This window comes from Mesoplodon densirostris, chromosome 19, assembly GCF_025265405.1.
Source record: "Mesoplodon densirostris isolate mMesDen1 chromosome 19, mMesDen1 primary haplotype, whole genome shotgun sequence".
Taxonomy (NCBI): Eukaryota; Metazoa; Chordata; class Mammalia; order Artiodactyla; family Ziphiidae; genus Mesoplodon; species Mesoplodon densirostris.
Genome location: NC_082679.1, coordinates 32,081,118 through 32,102,191, shown reverse-complemented (window position 1 = coordinate 32,102,191; position 21,074 = coordinate 32,081,118). Strand labels below are relative to the sequence as shown.

The 21,074-nt window shown below is 44.9% G+C and overlaps 1 protein-coding gene and 1 pseudogene across 2 annotated transcripts in view; one reads left to right on the top strand and one right to left on the bottom strand.

Moving 5' to 3' along the window:
* Nucleotides 1-4,262, bottom strand: part of TENT4B (terminal nucleotidyltransferase 4B) — a 60,814-nt gene extending 56,552 nt beyond the window's left edge. For both annotated transcript variants that reach the window (XM_060084609.1, XM_060084610.1), the window contains exon 1: nt 3,552-4,262. In XM_060084609.1, the coding sequence (XP_059940592.1) occupies nt 3,552-4,183 (632 nt within the window). In that variant the 5' untranslated portion in view covers nt 4,184-4,262. The remainder of the gene's footprint in view (nt 1-3,551) is intronic.
* Nucleotides 4,263-19,555: 15,293 nt separating this feature from the next.
* On the top strand, nt 19,556-20,322 carry LOC132479655 (RAD52 motif-containing protein 1-like; annotated as a pseudogene).
* The last annotated feature ends 752 nt before the right edge of the window (nt 20,323-21,074 follow it).

Genomic DNA, 21,074 nt, shown 5'->3' with positions numbered 1-21,074 from the left:
GGCCACTGGGCCTGCGCGTCCGGAGCCTGTGCTCCGCAACGGGAGAGGCCACAACAGTGAGAGGCCCGCATACCGCAAAAAGAAAAAAAAAAAAAAAAAGAAATTATTCCTTAAACCCAAGTTTCCCACCAGGGACTTCTTGATGTCCCACAGTCAAATTCATACTCTAAAACGTTGTTTTGAACAAGTCATCCAAGCCTTGAAAAAATATCTACAGACTTGGCAGTGCAGCCAACACAAGCCTATCCTCATGAGCTTGGACAAGCACCAAGCACCTTCCACAAGAAGTTTCTGGACACCTGGACTCAGGACCAAGGACTCTGAATCTCCAAAAGTTTCCCATGTTTGCTACCTTTTGGCATCTCCTCTTTCTCCATTATGATCAACAATTAAATCTCTGAAAAGCAAAGGGCTTAAAGCTCATTTTCATGGACAACCAGAAGGAGCAGGTGGACTCGTCCTACACCATAGCCAGCGCTGAAAGGGGATGAATTCCAAGAAACAGAATAAATGAAAGCAACTTTATAAAGAAAAAAAGAGGGCTTCCCTGGTGGCGCAGTGGTTGAGAGTCTGCCTGCCGATGCAGGGGACGCAGGTTTGTGCCCCGGTCCGGGAGGATACCACATGCCGCGGAGCAGCTGGGCCCGTAAGCCATGGCCACTGAGCCTGCGCGTCCGGAGCCTGTGCTCCACAACGGGAGAGGCCACAACAGTGAGAGGCCCGCGTACCGCAAATAAATAAATAAATAAATAAAAGAAAAACAAACAAACTCCCTGGATCTGGGGTACACAGAGAAGGCTGAGATGGTAAGCCCAGGTGAGTTTTAATTTTGAAACAGGACCATGAAGACTTCAGGATGAAATCCAAATATCTTACTCTACAGTTAAGAAATTTCCATCTTACCTCAATTTAAAAAAAAGAAAGAAAGAAATTTCATCTTAACTAGTGATCTAGTGGGTAAGAGAGAACATATACATAAAAGGAAAATCAAACATAAGCAAGCTATACCAAGAGCATGAAACAAGTACTACAAGATTTCAGAGGAAGAACCAAAAAAATCATGAACCTGGGCAACAAAGTCAGGATTTTGAACTGGATCTTGGAGTGTTCAGGGAATAAGTCAACCAGTCTGGCCAAAACAAAGAACACAGAGAGATCAAACATGTGAGACAGAGTGTGTATACAGCTGTCCCACAGTTCCAGTCCACTGTTCATGTGCTTTTTCTTCCTCTCGCTATCTGGACAGTCATGTCAGTTCAGAGGCCAGGGACCACCACGATTTGTTAATCTGTTAGCTAAATGTCAGTCATCCCAAGAACTTGGAATAGCTTTACTATATTTAATCTCAGAATAGCGTAACATTGAGGTGCACTCTGAAATCAGATTTTTTAAAATACCTGTATTAAAAAAAGCAAAACTTTTTGTAAAAGTCAAGAAATAAGGATCCATAAATCACAACAAGAATTTTTAAGCACCCAGACACTTTTGCAAAAACACTCTTAGGAACCGCTTAATAAAATTTTTTAAATTTAACTGTTGACATCCTCTAAAGAAGGAGGCAAAAGAATGGAAAGTCGGATGAAGTGATAAGCAGTTTTAAGACAGGTTTACAATCAGTTTTTAAACAGTAATCCCTCTGGGAAATGGAAATTCCTCTCCTTAATCCCTTTGAGGACAATATAATATTTGAATCAGGAACAAGAACATCTTGCTTCTACCTAAGTTCAAATGTGAGCCTTTTACAGTATCCTCAACATTAAATAGCAAGTAAAAGAGAGGAGAATTTCTAATCTAGCAAAAAGAGAGGCAGCCAGCATTTTGGATTTATAATGTATCATTGCTACATACATATGCAGAAGCTTCAGTAAAATGAAATTAGGGAACTTCAAGATTTTAGTTTACAGTGATTACTTAACTGGAGCTTATTCCTGTGAAATGAAACTACCAGAATCCCTCAATATCAATTTGCTTGTCACTAAACCACAGGTTTATGCTTCATCTTGGAAATGCTAACAGGATGGAACCATGAGCCTTTTATTAAAACGAGATGACCATGGAGAGCGCCCTTGAAGCTTAGCAACAGAGGACTAAACCCAAAAAGGTTCCCCTCTGGAAAGTGAGCACAGGTTTGATATGTACCCCAATGCCAGTCCTAAAATGCTTGACTGCATTTTCCATAAAAGGTGGGAGTTGTAATAGTAGCATACAGCAGACACCAGCCCACTAGAAGCAGATGGAACCCACCAACTCATTTTACCCAGACCTTCAAAAAGGTACACAGAACTCTCTCTGCTTGCCAAAGCAGGGCAGATCTGAATGGATGAATCTAAGAAAAGGTTTCACAAGGGACTACTAATGGTGATTTCATTTGCCTACTGTAGCCCACAATGTAAAACAGGATCTGAAAAATGAAAAGCAATTTTAAAGCTCATTCTCCATACTCAAGCTAAACACACACACACACACACACACACACACACACGGCCCAAAAGCTTTATTTTACAAAAAATTTTTTAAAAGACTCTATAATCTATTCCAGCACAAGGGCTCTTCCAGAAGGGAAATCTAGCTGGAAACAGTCCCTGTTTATGTACATAATTCACTAGGGGTCAGGTAAGATTCCATTTTGTAACAGCTGAACTTTAAACAGAAAGTCATTAGTGGTGCAACACTCATTCATTAGCATAAAGTTACCCCCTAGAATGAAAAGCACTGGCTGTCTCTGCCAGGATGACAACTTTACAGGGAGAAACTGGGGCCAAGGACCATGAACTCCTAGAAAGTTCTATCCGTCTGAAAAGAAGAGCTCACCATCTTCATCAGCCTAAACTTAACTGTCACCCCATTCCTCACTCCCCACAAAGCAAGGCATCGCTAATATAGGAAAGTTTTAAAAATAAAAAATACAGAGATGGGCCAAAGGGTCAATAGCAGGCAAAGCCTTTCAGGGCTGACACGATTCCTGTTTGGGATTGGGGAAGGGGGAGGAGCTTTCTGGATGTTTCTATTCTTGGCAAGGAAAGCACCTCCAAGTCCTGTACCATCAAAAGGCACTAACACAGGAACGTTCTCAGGGAATGAATGATTTGCCTGTGCTAAGCGACTTCATTTTGGGGTGTGATGATGGGGAGCAGGGTGGGGAGGGCTAGAGGGCTGGAGAAGGAATAGAGGGAAGGTGTCTTTGACTAGGGGGGATGGGAGGAAAGAGTGGATGGATAACGGGGCGGGGGGGTGTCCAGGGAAGGTGTGGAGGGTTAAAAAGGAGGATGTGGATGACTAAGGGAGGTGAGGGGAGGGTGTGGATGGCTGAGGGGATGTCCAGAAAAGGCGTGGAGCTGAGGGGGAGGGGGGAAAGCTGTGGACCGCTAACGAAGGTTGGGAGAAGGTATGGATGGCGGAGGGATGGAGGGATGGCCATCAGCCCCCTGAGGACCAGTAAAGAAAGCAGGCAGAGGGGGGTGGCCTCACCCAGGCTCCCCCCCAATCTCCCTTCTGTGGGCGTGTGCCCGGCTGCGCGTGTGCAAGGGCCAGGCCGCAGGGCCACCACTCACCCCACGACTCCCTGGTTGTAGTTCCTCCGCTTCCACGGGGTCCCGCTGTACAAGCCCCCGCTGCCGTCGGCCCGACCGCCCCCCGCGGCCCGCCCTCCGCTGGGCTGCAGCAGGCTGTAGTTGAGTCCGTAGGTGCTGGCCTTATTGTCGCGCTTCCTCTTGTTGCTGCTGCCCGAAGCTGGGTCGGCGGGTTCCGCGGCGGGGACGGCAGCCGAGGAGTGCGGGGACGAGGACGCCAAGGGGGACGGGGATGCCGAGGGGCCCGCGGCAGCCCGGCGGGCCCAGGCCGCGGGCTGGTGGTGGTGGTTGTTGTTGTTGGTCGTCTCCAGGGGCAGGAAGTCCCGCTGCTCTGCCGACAGCGCGTGGCCGCCCAGCAGGCGATCCCCGGAACGGTACATGCCGGCCGGGGCCGGGGCCGGGGCCGCGCCGCCCGGGCTGCCGGTGCTGCTGCCGCTCCCGCCGGTGGCCGTGCTGCTGCCGCCGCCGCCGCCGCCGCTCGCGCCGCCGCTGCTGTGACAGTGGTGGTTGAAGTAGAGGTTCCTCAGTCCCTGGGTCGTCTCCCAGATCTGCATCCACAGACTGTTGGACGGTCCGAGCTGCTCTGGCTGGAACCAGGCGATCCTCGGATCCATCAAACGGCGGCGGCCGCTGCCCCCGCCCCTCCTGGCTGCCCGCAGGGCCGCCGCCGCCGCCGCCGCGCCTCAGGCGCACGCCCGGCCTCGGCGGCTGCTGCTGCTGTTGCTGCTGTTGCTGCTGCTGCTGTTGCTGCTGCTGCTGCTGCTCCCGGCCCGCCGCGGGCGGCGCGGTCGCGCTGTGAGCCCGGCCGGCGCCGGCGGCGTCGCTCCCGCCCTCGGGGGCTCCGCGGGCCCTCCCCCCTCCCTCCGCCCCTTTGCCGAGCCCCTGTCACCGGGGTCCCCGTGCAAATGGCGGCTGCAGCGGCTGCTCTGGAGAAGGGCGATCGTCGTCGGCGGCAGCGGCAGCGGCGGCGGCGGGACGCGCCTGCTCCGTAGCGTCCTTGCTCCTCCGGCCCCGGGGCGGGGCCCCTGCCGGGTCCGCCCCTCACGCCCCGCCCCCGCCCCGCCCCCACAGCGCGCGCCACGCCGCCGGTCCAGCCCCAGAGGCCGCGCGGTGCGTCACAGAGGCTGCGGGAAGGTGCGTCTGGGGCCGAAACCGCCTGGCCCAACCGTCCCGGCGCCGGCTAGGGAGAGGGTAGCACGTACCTGGGCGTCCAGGCGCCCCTGACGCGCGTGCCGTCTCCGGTATCAGTTTCCCAGTCCCTGAGGCTGGGTGGGGCCGGACGGAGGTCGCCGCCCCCTCCGCAGGGAATGGATTGTGGGAGGTGCCGCCCCGCCCACTGTCCCCTCCCCCAGTCTGCAGCGCCGGGACCCTCTGGGCTTCTCCGACCCCTCCCGAGATCTCCGCTCTAAGCACTGTTCCAGAGGGGAGAAAATGCGCCCCCTCGCCACCCGAGCATGTGTCCTGGACCCTGCCTGGACGCAGGCTGCCGGGCCATCCCACTACTCCCTGCGCCCGCTCTGCCGCGCCCTGGCTGGGGTTGGGAGCCGCAGGCCTTGGCGGAGGGTCCCCCCACACGACCCCGAGACTGGAGAAACCTGTGCCCACCTACAGGGCTGGACGCGCTTCTTCGTAGAGTGCGTAAGCCATGGGCTCAAAACCACCGTCACACACCCCAAACCGACTTTATGCATAATTGCACACAGAAACGCGCACAGACGCACAGGCAGGGAGACAGGAACAAGGTGTTCGGCGTGTAAAGAAACTTCACTTGCCCTAAGGTGCACCAGCAACCATGAAAAACCCTTCTTAGTTCAGAATGAAAGAAAACCCAAAACCTTTTAAGCCTAATTTGAGGACCATATTGTTGGCATCAGCAGAGATTTTCCACAAAGTGGTTATTTGCATATCTTCCCAATTCCTGTGGAGAGAAGACAAGGATTTTAAGTGTTTTAAATCAAGAGAAAAACGGAAAATAAGTTAGTACGTTTCGTGTGTGCCCTCTAAGGTTGGTCCAAAGTCCAGAATGAGCCCCTAACGCTCGATTTTGGCCTATTTTGGGAGCTCAATTTCCTGGAAAGGTTTTTTTGGCAAAGATGAAAAATTAACAAATTACGAAGCATTGCTCTACCTTTTTTCTTGCTCAGAGAATAACATGGGCATAAATATGGAAAACACACCGAAAACCCTAAAGAATTTTGGTTCGTTCTGTTTGTTGTTGCTTTACTATAAATCAGTATTAAAAGTTTTCTCAGAATGAAATTTGCTATGTCCTGAGAATTACATAGCCAGGAAAATGAGTAGTGATATTTTTATGCTATTCACACTGGCAAATTAAAAATAAAGCATTGTATAGAAAAAAGTTTCTTTTCATGACTTCAAATTTGTTTTAAACATTCAAGTGAGAAAAATACAAAGCCAAAAATAGTAAACATTACCAAGATCCCACCGTGTAGAAATAACTACCATGAAGACTTCGATAAACACTCTTCGAAAAATCTCTCCATGCATATATATGTTTCAAGACAGTCTTTCTTATTTTTACTTATTTCCTTATTTATTTTAAATCTTAGTCTTTTAAAATAGTTTTTCAGATGTCCAAGAACACATTAAATGATATTTAAACCAAAAAAAAAAGTATTCAGAATTAGCAATAGTACACGCCAGAAATTAACATTTGTTATTTTTGAATGCTTGTTTCTTCAGGCAAACCTTCAGAACTACTAAAGTATTACCAAAATGATCATATGAGTTAATATACATAAAAGTTGCTTGTAAAATGTGGGCTGTAAGGCAAGACATCACTGTTCTTGTTCACCTGCAGGTAATGCTGACTGGTTAGCCGTGTCACATGTCCATGTTTCAAGGCATTCATTCAGTAAATCTTGGTTGAATGTTTAGCATCCTTGCAGAGCTGAGCTAATTGTGTTAGAGAAGATAAATAAGCAACCAGGGCCTTTGGCTGCCTTCCATGAATTTACTGTCTGCTTAGGGAGGCAAAAAAAGGTAAATATTTAAAGTCAAATTAAAATTCATTCAGTTAATTCAACAAACATGTCTTGAGCAATTATTATGTGCCAAAGTCTGGGGATATAGCAATGAACAATACTGACGATGTCCCTGCCAAGCATATAAGGTCAGACAGTGGCTAAGTGCTGTGAAGAGAAAGAAAGCAAGCTAAAAGGATAGTGACGGTGTGCTATTTTTAGATGGGCTAATCAGGGAAGGCTGCTCTGAGGAAGTGATATTTGATCAGGGACTTAAGTGAGGGAGTGGACCATGACCATCTAGGGAATGACACATCAGACAGAGGGAATAGCAAGTGCAAATCAGCAAGTGCAAAGGCCCTGAGGCAGGAATTTACTTTGTGTGCAGGATGATAAGGCAATGTAAATGAGTGTTGAATGTGTATAGAATCATAAAGTATCTCTTCTGGAAGTTTCCTCAAAAACCATCCAGTCTAAAACAATAGGGAATTTTAAATACGCAAAAATATATTCACTTTCCACAACAAATCTCAATGTTTTGTCTCAAAGTAATCTATTACTGGGACCAAAGAGAAAGACTACACTAATTTCAATAATAAATTTTGATTACTCAACCTTTTCATTTTGCTATTTAGAACATTACATTCTTGGGCTTCCCTGGTGGCTCAGTGGTTGAGAGTCCGCCTGCCGATGCAGGGGACACAGGTTCGTGCCCCGGTCCGGGAAGATCCCACGTGCCGCGGAGAAGCTGGGCCCGTGAGCCATGGCCGCTGGGCCTGCGCGTCCGGAGCCTGTGCTCTGCAACGGGAGAGGCCACAAGAGTGAGAGGCCTGCATACCACAAAAAAAAAAAGAACATTACATTCTTTAAAACCACCTTCATTAAACTGATGAGCCAAAAAACACAGCTATCAAAAACCCAGACATTGGGGACTTCCCCAGTGGCACAGTGCTTGGAACAGTGCTCCCAATGCAGGGGCCCCAGGTTTGATCCCCAGCCAGGGAACTAGATCCCACATGCATACCACAACTAAGAGTTCACATGCCACAACTAAGGAGCCTGCCTGCCGCAACTAAGACCCTGTGCAACCAAATAAATTAATTAATTAAAAAAAAAATAACACCAGACATTATCCTGCATAATATAACGTCCTATTCATTCTCAGCATTCTTGTTCTTAGGGGGGAAAATACTGAGCTGATGGTCTCAACTTGCAAGATTTACAGAAACACCAAGATTCTGCAGAGTAAAAATTGAGTAGATAAATGAGAAGCAAGTTGCCCAAGAATCAGGCAAATTTAAGTACAATTTTGTTGATTTATTAACTTGAATAAAACAGAAGGGGAATTGCACATACATACTACTACATGGTGTTATTAATAATTGTCATTATAACTAAATCTTAGACAGTGTGTGATTATATTACTCCAGAGTTCACAAAACCATGAATAATAGTCACATAGTTATAGTTATTAGTATCTTCTGTGTTTAGCAAATGAAGTATTTGCCCAGGTATTAATAATCTTGGGATTAGGTACCATTTACAACTTACCCTTTTTTGCACAGAATATACACCATTGTACCATGTTTGTTTCCTCCTTTGTGAGTACAAAGAAGATTCCAAGTAGGGAATTACATTTCAATGAGACTTCAAAATAACATGCAATGTGGAAGCCTGTATCTTGTTCTGTACAATGGAAATTTCTCCCATTCCTAACTTTTAGAAAAAATATTGCTCAAATTGTGTGCATTCTGGGATCTTTGGAGTGAGAGTATCTGTGTGTGTATGCATGTGTGTGTGTGTTTACACACGTGTGTGTTTAAAGTCTTTATACTATAATTTCTATACCATAAAATTCACTCAATTTAAGTGTACAATTTAATAACTTTTACTAAATTTACAGAGTTGTGCAGCCATCACCACAATTCAGTTTTGGAGTCCTATGGGTTCAGGGCCTGAATAGGACAAAAGGCAGAGGAAGGAGGAATTCACCCCGTTTTTCATGCCTTGCTGATTCAGCTGAGACATCTCACCTCATCTCATCTTTTCCAGCCCGGACTGGGATTTATATCATTAGCATCCCTGGTTCTCAGGCATTCAGACTTGGACTGAATTACACCACTGGTTTTCCTGGGTCTCTAGCTTGCAGACAGGAGATCATGAGACTTCTCAGCCTTCACAACTGCATAAGCCAATTCCTCATAATAAATCTCCATATAGATCTCTGTATATGGATATATATTACATATATAAGAAATCCAAATAATAGATAATATATATATATCCTCCCGGTTGTTTCCCTGGAGAACCCTGACTAATATAGGTCATTGGTGCTAGGAAGTAGAGATGCTGCTCTAACAAATACCTAAAATGTGGAAGCAGCTTTGGATCTGGGAAGTGGGTAGAGACTGGGGAAGTTTGGAGGCACATGGTAGAAAAGTTTATCCTGCCATGAACGGCCCTTTAAAGGTAATTTTTTTTTTTTTTTTTTTTTGGCCTCATGGCTTGCAGGATCTTAGTTCCCTGACCAGGGATTGAACCCAGGCCCTTGGCAATGAGAGCACAGTGTCCTAACCACTGGACTTCCAGGGAATTCCCCCTTTAAAGGTCATTCTGATGAGAGGTCAAAGAAAAGAGATCTGTAGAGAAAGTCTCCGTTTTCTTTGGGGATACCTAAGTAGTCATGAGCAGTATGTTGGTAGAAATATGGATGGTAGAGGCCATTCTGGTGAGGTCTCAGATGGAAATGAGGAACATGTTATTGGAAACTGGTGGGAAGGCAATCCTTGTTATAAAGTGGTAAAGAACTTGGCTGAATTGTGTTTGTGTTCCAGTGTTTTGTGGAAGGTAGAACTTGCAAGCAATGAAATTGGGTATTTAACTGAAGCGATTGCTAAAATAAAGTGTCGAAGGTGTGGCTTGGCTCTTCCTGGCTGCTTATAGTAAAATTCAAGAAGAGAGAAATGACTTAAAGACAGACTGTTAAGCAAAAAGGAAGTAGAACTTAATGATTTGGAAAATTCTCAGCCTATCCATATTGCAGAAAATGAGAACACTAAGGATATGGCCAAGTGACCATTTGGGGCATCAGGAAATGAGTAAGGATATGGCTGACACCCCAGGAGGAAAACTGCCAATTTAAACTGAAGGAGAAGGAAATAGGAAGGAATGAAGGAAGGCTGTCAAACTTTGTGGATTTTACAGGATGAAACCGTAGAGCTATTTGGTGAGATCATGTGCTATTCTTCAAGACGAGAGAAGAGTGACCCCAAAGGCGATTCAGAGATCATCAGGGCTGCCTCCTTGGTTTCAGAAAAGAAGACCATTGCCTTGTTTCTACCAGGCCAGACAGCCCCTGCCCAGAGCCAGACGGGCAGGGTTGCCCAGAGCTGTGGAGATGGGGCTTCCTAGAAGAGTCCTGGGGGCCAACTCTTGCCTAGTAGGGCTCTGGAGGCAGCAGCTCCACCCCAGTGGAGGTGGGGCCACTGCCCCAGTGGGTCAGGAAGGTGGGATTTCTGCCCCAGTGGGCCTGGAGGGGAGAGCATGGAACCAAAGAGGGTTATTCTGGAGCTTTAAGATCTCATGGAGTTTGGCTTGCTGGGTTCTGGACTTGCTTGGAACCCATCACCCCTGCCTTCTTCCCTGTTTCTCCCTTTTAGAATGGGAATGTCTGTCCTATGCTTGTCCCATCATTGTATTTTAGAAACACATAATTGGTTTGGTTTCACAAGTTCACAGCTAGAAAGGAATCAACCTCAGGATGAATCATACCTCAAGTCCCATCCATACCTGATTTGGATAATATTTAGATGAGACTTTGGACTTTAGACTTTAGAGCTGATGCTGGAATGAGTTTAAGACTTTTGAGCAAATGTATTTTGTGTGTGAGAAGGACATGAATGTGGGGGATCCAGGGGCAGAATATTATGGATTGAATGTTTATGTTCTCCCAAACCCTACTCCCTGATGTGATGGTATAGGAGTCTGGGGCTGGGGGAGTTGAGTATAGGACTAGGAATAGATGAGGTCATGAGGGTGGAGCCCTCACGAATGGGATTGGTGCCCTTAAAGAGTCATGAGAGAACTAGCTTCCTCCCTCTGTTCTCCACCATATGAAGATACATCGAGAAATTGGCAGTCTGCAAGCTAGGGTCCTCACCAGAACCTGACCATGCTGGAACCCCAACCTTAGGCTTTCAGTCTCCAGAACTGCAGGAAATAAATTTCTGTTGCTTATAAGCCACCTTGTGGTTTTCTGTGGCATTCTGTTATGGCAGCCTGGACTAAGACACTTGTTCATGAAAGAAGTTTCCAAAGCCCCTGTGGAGAATCCAGTTTTACTCTCGCTCTTGTTCTACTTTGATAGTCATCTTCTGCTTTATGCCCATCAGATAAGTGTGGTCTTCCCTGCAACAAAACCATTCCTACTACCTTCAGACAACCTCCAGACCTGCCCTATTTTACCTCCAGGACACACTGAGAGTCCATTCACTTCCGTCTCCTCCCACCTTATTCTGCTGAGCCCGGGCCACCAACACTCCTTGCCTGGGCTGCCACAATACCATTCCAATTGTTGTCTCAGAGCATCCACACTTCAACTTCGCAATCCGACATGTCACAGCAACCAGAGTGAACTTTTAAAAATATGAAGTTGACTATATCCTTCGCCTTCAAGTGTATAATAAAATCAAACTCTAGATTTTTTCTGCCCAAACCCATTCCTCCCAGTGTCTTCTGCATCTCAGTAAATGGTGACCCCATTCTTCAAGTGGCTCAGGCCCAAATCCTTGCCATCACCCTTAACCTTTCTCTTTCCTTCCCACCGCCCATCAATTCCACCCTCAGTGCTGCAGGTTCCACCTCAGACTAGATCCACCTACTTTCCAGGAAACACACCAGCGCCACTTCGATCCCAACCATCATTGTTTCCTCCTGAGACGATTAAAACAGCTTACAAACTGGTCTCCCTGCCTCCACCGACGCCTCCCTTCAGTCTGTTCTCACCCCAGGAACCATGTGATCTTTTGCAAAGGTAAGCCAGACAACCTTTCTCCTCTGCCCCCAATTTTCCAATAGCTCTGCATCTTGCTCAGAGATCCTTACACCCACAAGGTCCTATCCCATCTGACCCCATCTCCTCTCTGGCCTTGTGTCCTACCACCTGAGCGATGGCTTGCCGCAACACCAGTCTGCCGACTGTTTCAGAACTCTCCAGCAAGCCGACAAAGTAGGGCCTCTGCACTTGATGTCTTAGGCTGAAACCCACTTCTCTTAGCACTCTGTGCAGCTTCCTGACTCCCTTCAGGTCTCTGCTCCCATGTTGCTGCCCGTGAGAGGCCTGCCCTGACTGCACCCTTCACTTCTGTTCCATTTAGCCAGATTTATTGTTCTGCTTTAGCATTTATTTGCAACCTTTATCTGTCTATTCCTTTGTTGTCTCTCTTCCCCTACTATAATGTAAGCTCCAGGACCACAGGGGCTTGGTTCGTGAGGCAATGGACTCTAAGACACATGCCCCAACCCATGATCCCCACTTACTGGTGTTTAATTCCTTCCTCTTCCATGCGGGTGGGACCTGTGACTTGTTTCTTTTATATATATATATGTGTGTGTGTGTGTGTATATATATATATATATATATATATATTTTTTAGGCTGCACCGGGTCTTAGTTGCAACATGCAGGATCTTTGTTGTGGCATGTTTTTTAGTTGAGGCATGTAGGATCTTTAGTTGCGGCATGCTGACTTTTAGTTGTGGTATGCAGGCTTCTTAGTTGCGGCACGCGGAGTGTTAGTTGCAGCATGCGAACTCGTAGTTGCGGCATGCGTGTGGGATCTAGTTCCCCAACCAGGGCTCGAACCCGGGCCCCCTGCAGTGGGAGCATGGCTTCTTACCCACTGGACAACCAGGGAAGTCCCATGTGACTTGTTTCTAACCAACAGAATGTGACAAAGTGATGGGCTGTCATTCCCATGATTATGTTACATAATATAAGACTTTGTCTTGCTAGTGGATCCACTCTCACTCTCCTGCTGGCCTTGAAGAAGCAAGCTGCCATTTGTGAACTGTTTGAGGGTGGCAACTGGGAACTTAGCACCTCTGACCAATAGCCAGCTGAAAACCTGAAGCTCTCAGTCCAGGCACCACAAGGAAATGATTCTACCAACAACTGGAGTGAGCTTGGAAGCAGATGAAGAATTCAACTGAGCCTTCAGATGAGAACACAGCCTTGCGGACATGTTGATTGCAGCCTGGCCAGAGCCTGAAGCAGAAAACTCAACTAAGTAGTGCCCAGACTCTTGATGCACTGAAACTGAGAGATAATAAATGTCTGTTGTTCTTAGCTACTAAATTTGTGGTAATTTGTTATTCAGCAATAGAAAACCAACATAGATTTTTTTCTTCATCATTCTATCCTGAGTACTTAGAACAGGATCCAGCATATATTAGGTGCCCAATAAATGCCTGTTGAATTACTATATTATTATGAAAAAACAAAACAGAGAAAACAAAGTGGACAATAGTGTTATAATATGCTATCACTTGTGTGTGTATGTGTGTACCTGCATAAATGTAGAATTTCTCTAGAGGGGTCTACAAGGAACTGACAAAAGTCTGGGGAGGAAAACAAAAGTATTAGAAATCCATGAAGGAGGGAGACTTTCATTTCATTTTATACCCTTTTGAACTGTTTGAAAAATAGTTTTATGCTATAAATGCTTAAACACATACACAACAGAACAAAATAGCCCCCGTGACTTCAGATTTGAATGTTTTCTAAAGTAAAATCACTTCTTCAGCACTTACTCCTTTAGGCAGTGCTCTGCCTGCCCCATCCAAGCAACACCCTAGTCTATTATTCTTCCACCCAGTCCCCCTCCAGGATGTTTCGTGGCAAGCGTCTTCAACAAAAGAATTGCTACGGGGACTTCCCTGGTGGTCCAGTAGCTAAGACTCCATGCTCCCAATGCAGGGGGCCAGGGTTCGATCCCTGGTCAGGGAACTAAGATCCCACATGCCACAACTAAGAGATTGCATGCTGCAATTAAAGATCCCGCATGCTACAATCAAAGATCCCACATGAGGCTTCCCTGGTGGCGCAGTGATTGAGGGTCCGCCTGCCGATGCAGGGGACACGGGTTCGTGCCCCGGTCCGGGAAGATCCCACATGCCGCGGAGCGGCTGGGCCCGTGAGCCATGGCCTCTGAGCCTGCGCGTCCAGAGCCTGTACTCCGCAACGGATCCTGCATGCTGCAATGAAGATCCCGCACGTGGCAATATGCCGCAACTAAGACCCTTCGCAGTCAAATAAATTAATAAATATTTTTTAAAAAGAATTGCTACAGACAGAACTAAATATATTTTGGACTTGCACATCATGCTTTGACTGCCTCAAAAAGAAGCAGAAAGGCAAATTTTGTTTCCAGGCATGTGTAAGCTAAGCCACCAGGGCCTTTTCTACAGTAAAATGTGAGACAAAATGTGCCAAGTTTTTCCCTTATTGTTATCATGCATCCAGTCTAAAAGGCATCTCATTCAAGAAAATTTTGAATAATTTAAGTTATAGAGTTACACTGGAGTTTGGGGCTGGTCTGATAAGCTTTGAAAAATGTGGCCAAAATAATGGGGGGGGGGGCAATTTCCATATTGGTTTGGCAGAAGGGAAAAAAAGCCAACTGAAATTTGCAGGCTGAGGACAAATGGACTCATTGCATAGCAAGGAAAACTGAGTCAGGGAGTATAGCACAGAGCTCTGAGAGGCCACACACCATGTGCCACAAATAGAAATTGCCAAGGTTACCACTTACCAAAACAAACAATCAAGCAAAAAACAAACACACACACCACACACACACACCCGCCCCCGTAGACATCATGCCAGTGGGATAGTTTCAAATTTGTAGCCCCGATCTATTTTGAAACTAGCCTATATAACAAATTTAAGATATACTGAAAGCCATTTCTCTTAGTGCTCTAGAAAATATTTGACATAATTATTCACTCTCAGTAATTAGCAAGGTACTATGACCGCAGCAACACAAGGTTACTGACCTTGTTCAAAGTTCTAAAACTGAATCTGAAAACATACAATCATGAGTGGTCAATGATTAATCAACATCTGTGAATTAACGGCTAAAAAACAGTGAGTAATAAGATATCACCGCTATCCAGCTTCTCAAATCGTAATTCATTTCGTGTGAGGGTATATATGTGTAAAATATTTCAGTTTTTCATAGGTTGGCTTGATTGTTCCATCTGTTCAAGCCACGAAATTTGCCAATGTGGCTACAAAGTCATGACTTTGAATGCTATGAAGATCAAAAGCTGTGCTCAGCCTCTTGGCCAAAATAACATCCTTCCCAAGAAACATTTGGATACTGAACTAATTGGTATTTTTGCCATTCACTCCTACATACATACATTTACTCGTTCCACCAACATTTAACACTGGGGTACAAAGAGGCATAAGTCAGGGGCATCATTCATAATCCAGTGGTCCGTGGGTGTGTGGGTGTGTTTTCTAATCAATGTATGTCATTGTAGCCCAACCTTTTTCATTTGACTGGAATGCAAGCACCTGGATGACAGGCATAGGGGATGTATAATTCAAATGGGGCACCTGGGAGCCCCTGGAGCAGAGTGTCCTGGTGACACATCCTTGTACTCCCAAGAAGTAAGAAGAATGATCAGTAAGAAGCTAGCTCAACATATCTCAAAGAAACAAAATTGCACGACTCCCTCATTCCTACTTCTATCGGTCTGTGGACACATGTAATAAAAGCTTCTGTTCTATAACTGTTCAAATACATTTCACATGGCAATCAGGCAGTTGAGAAAATTTGACTCTAGTGGAAACTTATGTTCATCTATAATATCATATGACCTATAGCTCATTTTTCCAAATCACAGTGAATTAAATATCTTACTACCAAATATGAGAGACCCTCCCAATAATGTTCTCTTACCTTTATTTCTTTTATAGCCATTTCAACTCATGAATTATTAAAGAAGCAAGAGGAAATGGAAAGTGAATAAGAAAATTACTTGAAACGTCCCTGTGGAGTTGGACGAGCTTTCACGTAATACCACATAATGGGCTTCCAGGGATGGAGAGGGAGAATAAAGGATTCACTCTAAAAGTCACACACACTCATTTGGAAAAAAATCTCAATTTCAAGCATACATTAGGGCTTCCCTGGTGGCGCAGTGGTTGAGAGTCCGCCTGCCAATGCAGGACACACGGGTTCAAGCCCTGGTCTGGGAAGATCCCACATGCCACGGAGCAGCTGGCCCTGTGAGCCACAATTACTGATCCTGCGCGTCTGGAGCCTGTGCTCCGCAACAAGAGAAGCCGCGATAGTGAGAGGCCCGCGCACCTCAATGAGGAGTGGCCCCCACTTGCCACAACTACAGAAAGCCCTCGCACAGAAACGAAGACCCAACACAGCCATAACTAAATAAATAAAAAAATTTTAAAAAGCATACATTAAGTTACATACATACATTTTTTGTGCCTCTCAGATTGACAAAGATTAAACAGTGTGATTATACCCAGTGCCAGTGAGGATACAGGAGAAACAAGCCTTGTTGACTGTGTGTGGAAGGGTCAAGTGGAGCAAAACTTCAGAGGATTATGTTGGTCTATCTATCAAATTAAAAATGTGTATGTCCTTTGTCCCAGTGTTTTAGTCTACTCAGGCTGCCATAACAGAATATCACAGACTGGGTGGCTGGCTGAAACAACAGAAGTTTATTTTCTCTCAGTTCTGGAGGCTGGAAGTCCAAGATCAAGGTGCTGATGGGGTTGGATTCTGGTGAGAACTCTCTTTTTAGCTCGTAGGTGACATTTTTTCCCTGTGTCTAAATGTGCACACAGAGGAAGAAAGCTATCTCTGGACTCTCTTCCTCTCCTTTAAAGAACACAAGTTCTGTTGGATCAAGGCCCCACACTGATGACTTCATTTAACCTTAATTACCTCCCTAAAGACCCTCTCTCCAAATACACATTGAGGGTTAGGATTTCAAGATGTGAATTTGGTAGGGGGCAGGAGTTAGGGTCACAGTATAGTCCATAACACCCAGCAAATCCAGTTTTGGAGATTTATCCAACATATGTGTTTGCATTGTGCACAAAGATCTTTAAATAACAATATTTAAAACTGTATTGTCAGGCTTCCCTGGTGGCGCAGTGGTTAAGAATCTGCCTGCCATTGCAGGGGACATGGGTTCAAGCCCTGGTCTGGGAAGATCCCACAGGCCATGGAGCAACTAAGCCCGTGCGCCACAACTACTGAGCCCGTGTGCCACAACGACTGAAGCCCGCATGCCTAGAGCCCATGATCTGCAACACGAGAAGCCACCGCAATCAGAAGCCCATGCACCACAACGAAGAGTAGCCCCCGCTCACCGAAAGTAGAGAAAGCCCAAGCACAGCAACGAAGACCCAATGCAGCCAAAAATAAATAAATTAAATAAATACTTTTTTTAAAAAACCAAAAACTGTACTCTCTTCTGTAGCCAAAAACTGTAAATAACCTAAGCATCCATCAGGAGATGGCTAGTCAAACGAATTAAGGTACATTCAGTCAATAAAACACTGCTATGCAACTTAGAATGAATGAGCCAGCAGTAAACACAGTGGCATGGAGAACTCACTAAACTATATCATTAAGTGGAAAAGGCATGGTGCAAAGCAGTGTATAGAATATGATGCAATCTCTGTAAAAAGGAAGAAAAATTAAGCACCAATATTTTCTGGAAGGATTTACAAGAAACTATTGGCAGTCATTACCACTAAAGAGTGGACTTGGAGCATGAGGAGGAAGAATTTGTTCCTTATACCCTTCCATACTGTTTGTGCTTTGCCCACCCTCACTGCTAGGTGAAGGCACGTTACTTTTTTTTTAAGTAAAATATTTACGTAGAAAAACATTCATCATTGCAACCATCTAAAAGCGTACAATTCAACGGCACTTAGTGCATTCACAATGTTATGCAACCATCACTTCTCTCTGGTTCCAAACATTTTCATCACCCCAAATGAGCAATCACTCTCCCTTCTCCACCCAGCCCCTAGCAACCACTAATCTGCTTTACATCTCTATGGATTTACCTTCTTTGTATATTTCTTATAAACAGAATCATAAGAGTGTGGCCTTTCTGCCTGGCTTCTTTCACTTAGGATAGTGTTTTCAAGATGCATCCATACCGTAGCATGTATCATTCCTTTTTATGGCTGAACAATATTTCATTGTATGAATATCCTACAGGTAGTTTTTCTGTTCATTCGCAGCGGACATTTGTATTGTTTCCAACTTTTAGCTATTGTGAACAGTGCTGCTATGAACATTTGTTTACATGTTTTTATTTGAATACCTCTTTTCAGTTCTTTTGGGTACATACCTGGGAGTGGAATTGCTGGGTCGTATGGTAATTCTATGTTTTAACTTTCTGAGGATGAATATTACTTTTGATTGTATTTAAATATTTAGTTACATGCCATAAATGAGAATGTATATGACAGGATCTTGAGAGATCTTTTAGTCTGGTCTCTCTTTGACAATGGATATTATTTATTGTAGTTAAAGCAGTAATTTGGGTTTAACATTATATTTTGTCTTAGGGTCTATTAGATATCCTGTATAAAATGGAAAGTCTAGGGCTTCCCTGGTGGTGCAGTGGTTAAGAGTCTGCCTGCTGATGCAGGGGACACGGGTTCGTGCCCCAGTCCGGGAAGATCCCACATGCCGCGGAGTGGCTGGGCCCGAGCCATGGCCGCTGAGCCTGCGCTTCCGGAGCCTGTGCTCCGCAACGGGAGAGGCCACAACAGTGAGAGGCCCGCGTATCGCAAAAAAAAAAAAGGAAAGTCTAATGCTCTTGCTGTTGAATTGAACTGAAACAACGCATCTCAGAAGGATACAAGTATTCTTCTGTAATATTAATATCCTTAGACAAATGCCATGCAATAAACAGTCATTATTCTAATTTTAGAAATATTGTTTGTTTATTTGTTTATTCAAAAAAAATAACTATTGCCTACTTCACTCCCATTAGGAGGGCTATTATCAAAACATAAAAAGTAGCAAGCGTTGTCAAAGATGTGGAGAAATTGCAACCTCACACTATTGTGGGGGATGTAAAATGGTGCAGCTGCTGGGGAAAACATCATGGTCGTTCCTCAAAAAATTAAAAACAGAACTACCACACCACACAGCAATTCCACTTCTGGGTATATACCCAAAAGAGCCTGCATGTAGCCACCAAAAGAGCCGCACGCAGCAACGAAGATTCTGTGTGCTGCAACTAAGACCCGGTGCAGTTGAATAAATAAATAAATATTTTTTAAAAAAAGAATTGAAATCAGAGACTTGAGCAGATATATATACACTCGTGTTTATAGTAGCGTTACTCACAATAGCCAAGAGGTGAAAGCAACCCAAGTGTCCATCAACAGATAAATGGATTTTAAAAAATGTGATGCGCGCTCAGACATGGATGATCCTTCAATACATAATGTTAAGTGAAATACATCAGTCACAAAACAACAGATATCATATGGTTCCACTTATATGGAGGTACCTAGAGTAGTCAAATTCATAGAGACAGAAAGTAGAATGATGGGTGTCAGGGGCTGTGGGGTGAGGGGAGTTAATGTTTAATGGTACAGAGTTTTGGTTGAGGAAAATGAAAAACATTCTGGAGATGCTTTGTGGTGATGGTTGCACAACAGCGTGAGTGTCCTTAATGCCACTGAACTGTACACTTAAAAGGGATGAAAATGTAACTTTACGTCATATTTAAGTATATTTTAAAAATATATTTATGTATATTTTGCCACAAAAAAAGAAGAGGAACATACGCACACATATACACATAAATAAAAATAACTACTGAGCTCCTGCTAAGGACACTGAAGGTACATATAGCAGTGAACATAACGTATAATACATAGCCCTTGGTCCGCTTGCGCCCCGAGCCGCGCACACGTGGTGATGGTAGGATGGTGGAGTAGGTACCTTTTGCGGTTCCCATCGCGGGTGACAAAACCTTGCTGGTGTGGGAGCTGAGCTCTGGACCCACTGCCGAGGCCTTGCAATTTAGCCTTCCGTATTTGGTCCGAGTCTTCCCAAACGCAGCAGTGGCCGGTCCTGGGTTCTATGCCATCATCAAGTTTTATTCAGCAAGGGATGCCCACAGAGCCCAAAAGGCAGGCGACCAGAAGCAGCTTTTTCAGACATCTCCAGTGAAGCTTCGTCTCGGCACCAGACATAAGGCGGCTCAACATAATACGCTTGCCCTAAACAGCTCCAGATGCCAAGCATTGGCAAATTACTACTTTGGTTTCAATGGGTAGTCAAAAGGATCATCAAGCTTCAGGATCTTTCTAACCTTGAAGAAAGGGAAAATGAAGATATTGTGACACGACTTCAGAAGCAAAGCCTGAAGTTCTTTTGTGCTTTAGAGGTGGTGTTGCCCTCCCACGAGTGCAGGAGTCCTGGAGTTGGCATGGCTGAGGAACCTTTGGATAAGTCGGAGGAAGGGTCATTATCAGTCCTTATGAAAAGGAAGGTAACCCAGAAGCTTGCTATTCAGAAGGCTATGACAGATGCATTCCAGAAACTGCTGATTGTGGTTTTAGAAAGTGGTAAAGTAGCTGTGGCATATAGACCCCGTGAAGAGGTCACAGATGCTAGAACCGAAGAGGAGCTACAGGATTTAATTCAAGTATGTGGAGATAAAAACTCAAGGGGTACACAGCCAGTGTAGCCATAATTCAAAACAACCAGCAGGATTTGGAAGACTTTGGCATGTCTACTCAGCTCTGTCATCCTTAGGAAAATGTGAAACTCTGAAACTGCTTTTGAGGCAGGGTATTTCTAGGACTTTTCCAAGTCCCGAGCCTTGTCTCTGGCCCCTTATTTGAAGTTTGGAGAGCAGGATTGAGGGCCATCAGTGTACACCTACAGTTGTGGACACAGGAGAAGACACAGGCCTTTTAGAACTCCCCTCAAAGAGAATTGCAGGGATTTGGAAACAAAGTAACTATGGCCTTAAGTGTGATTATGCTACAGTGTTTAAAAACTATTCATGCCTTTCAAGTAAGGTATATTACCCAGATCTCAGCATCTCATATATATCTTGTGTTAAATATTTTGCTGAAGAACCTTTCTGTAAACCAATTATATGGATGCCTTGAATTAGGGATTAAGTTGTCAACGTAATTTCTAAAAGAAAACATTAATGTACTGCATATAGGATTTTTATTCAAAAGGAGCAAAAAATGTGTTTCATGTCATTGAGAACTTAATTTGGGGCTAGATTTCTGATTATTTAACTCACCCCAATGTTGCAAAGTTTGTTTTGAAGGGAAGAAAGTAGAGAAACAAAAGGTGGTTATGTTCTGAAAAATGTAAAAATTTTGAAAGTTTTTCCTGTACAAAATAATTATTTTAATTCAATTTAAATCAGTCAAGGAAACTTCAAACGTATCCATGTTTGGGCTTTAAGAAGTCTAGCTT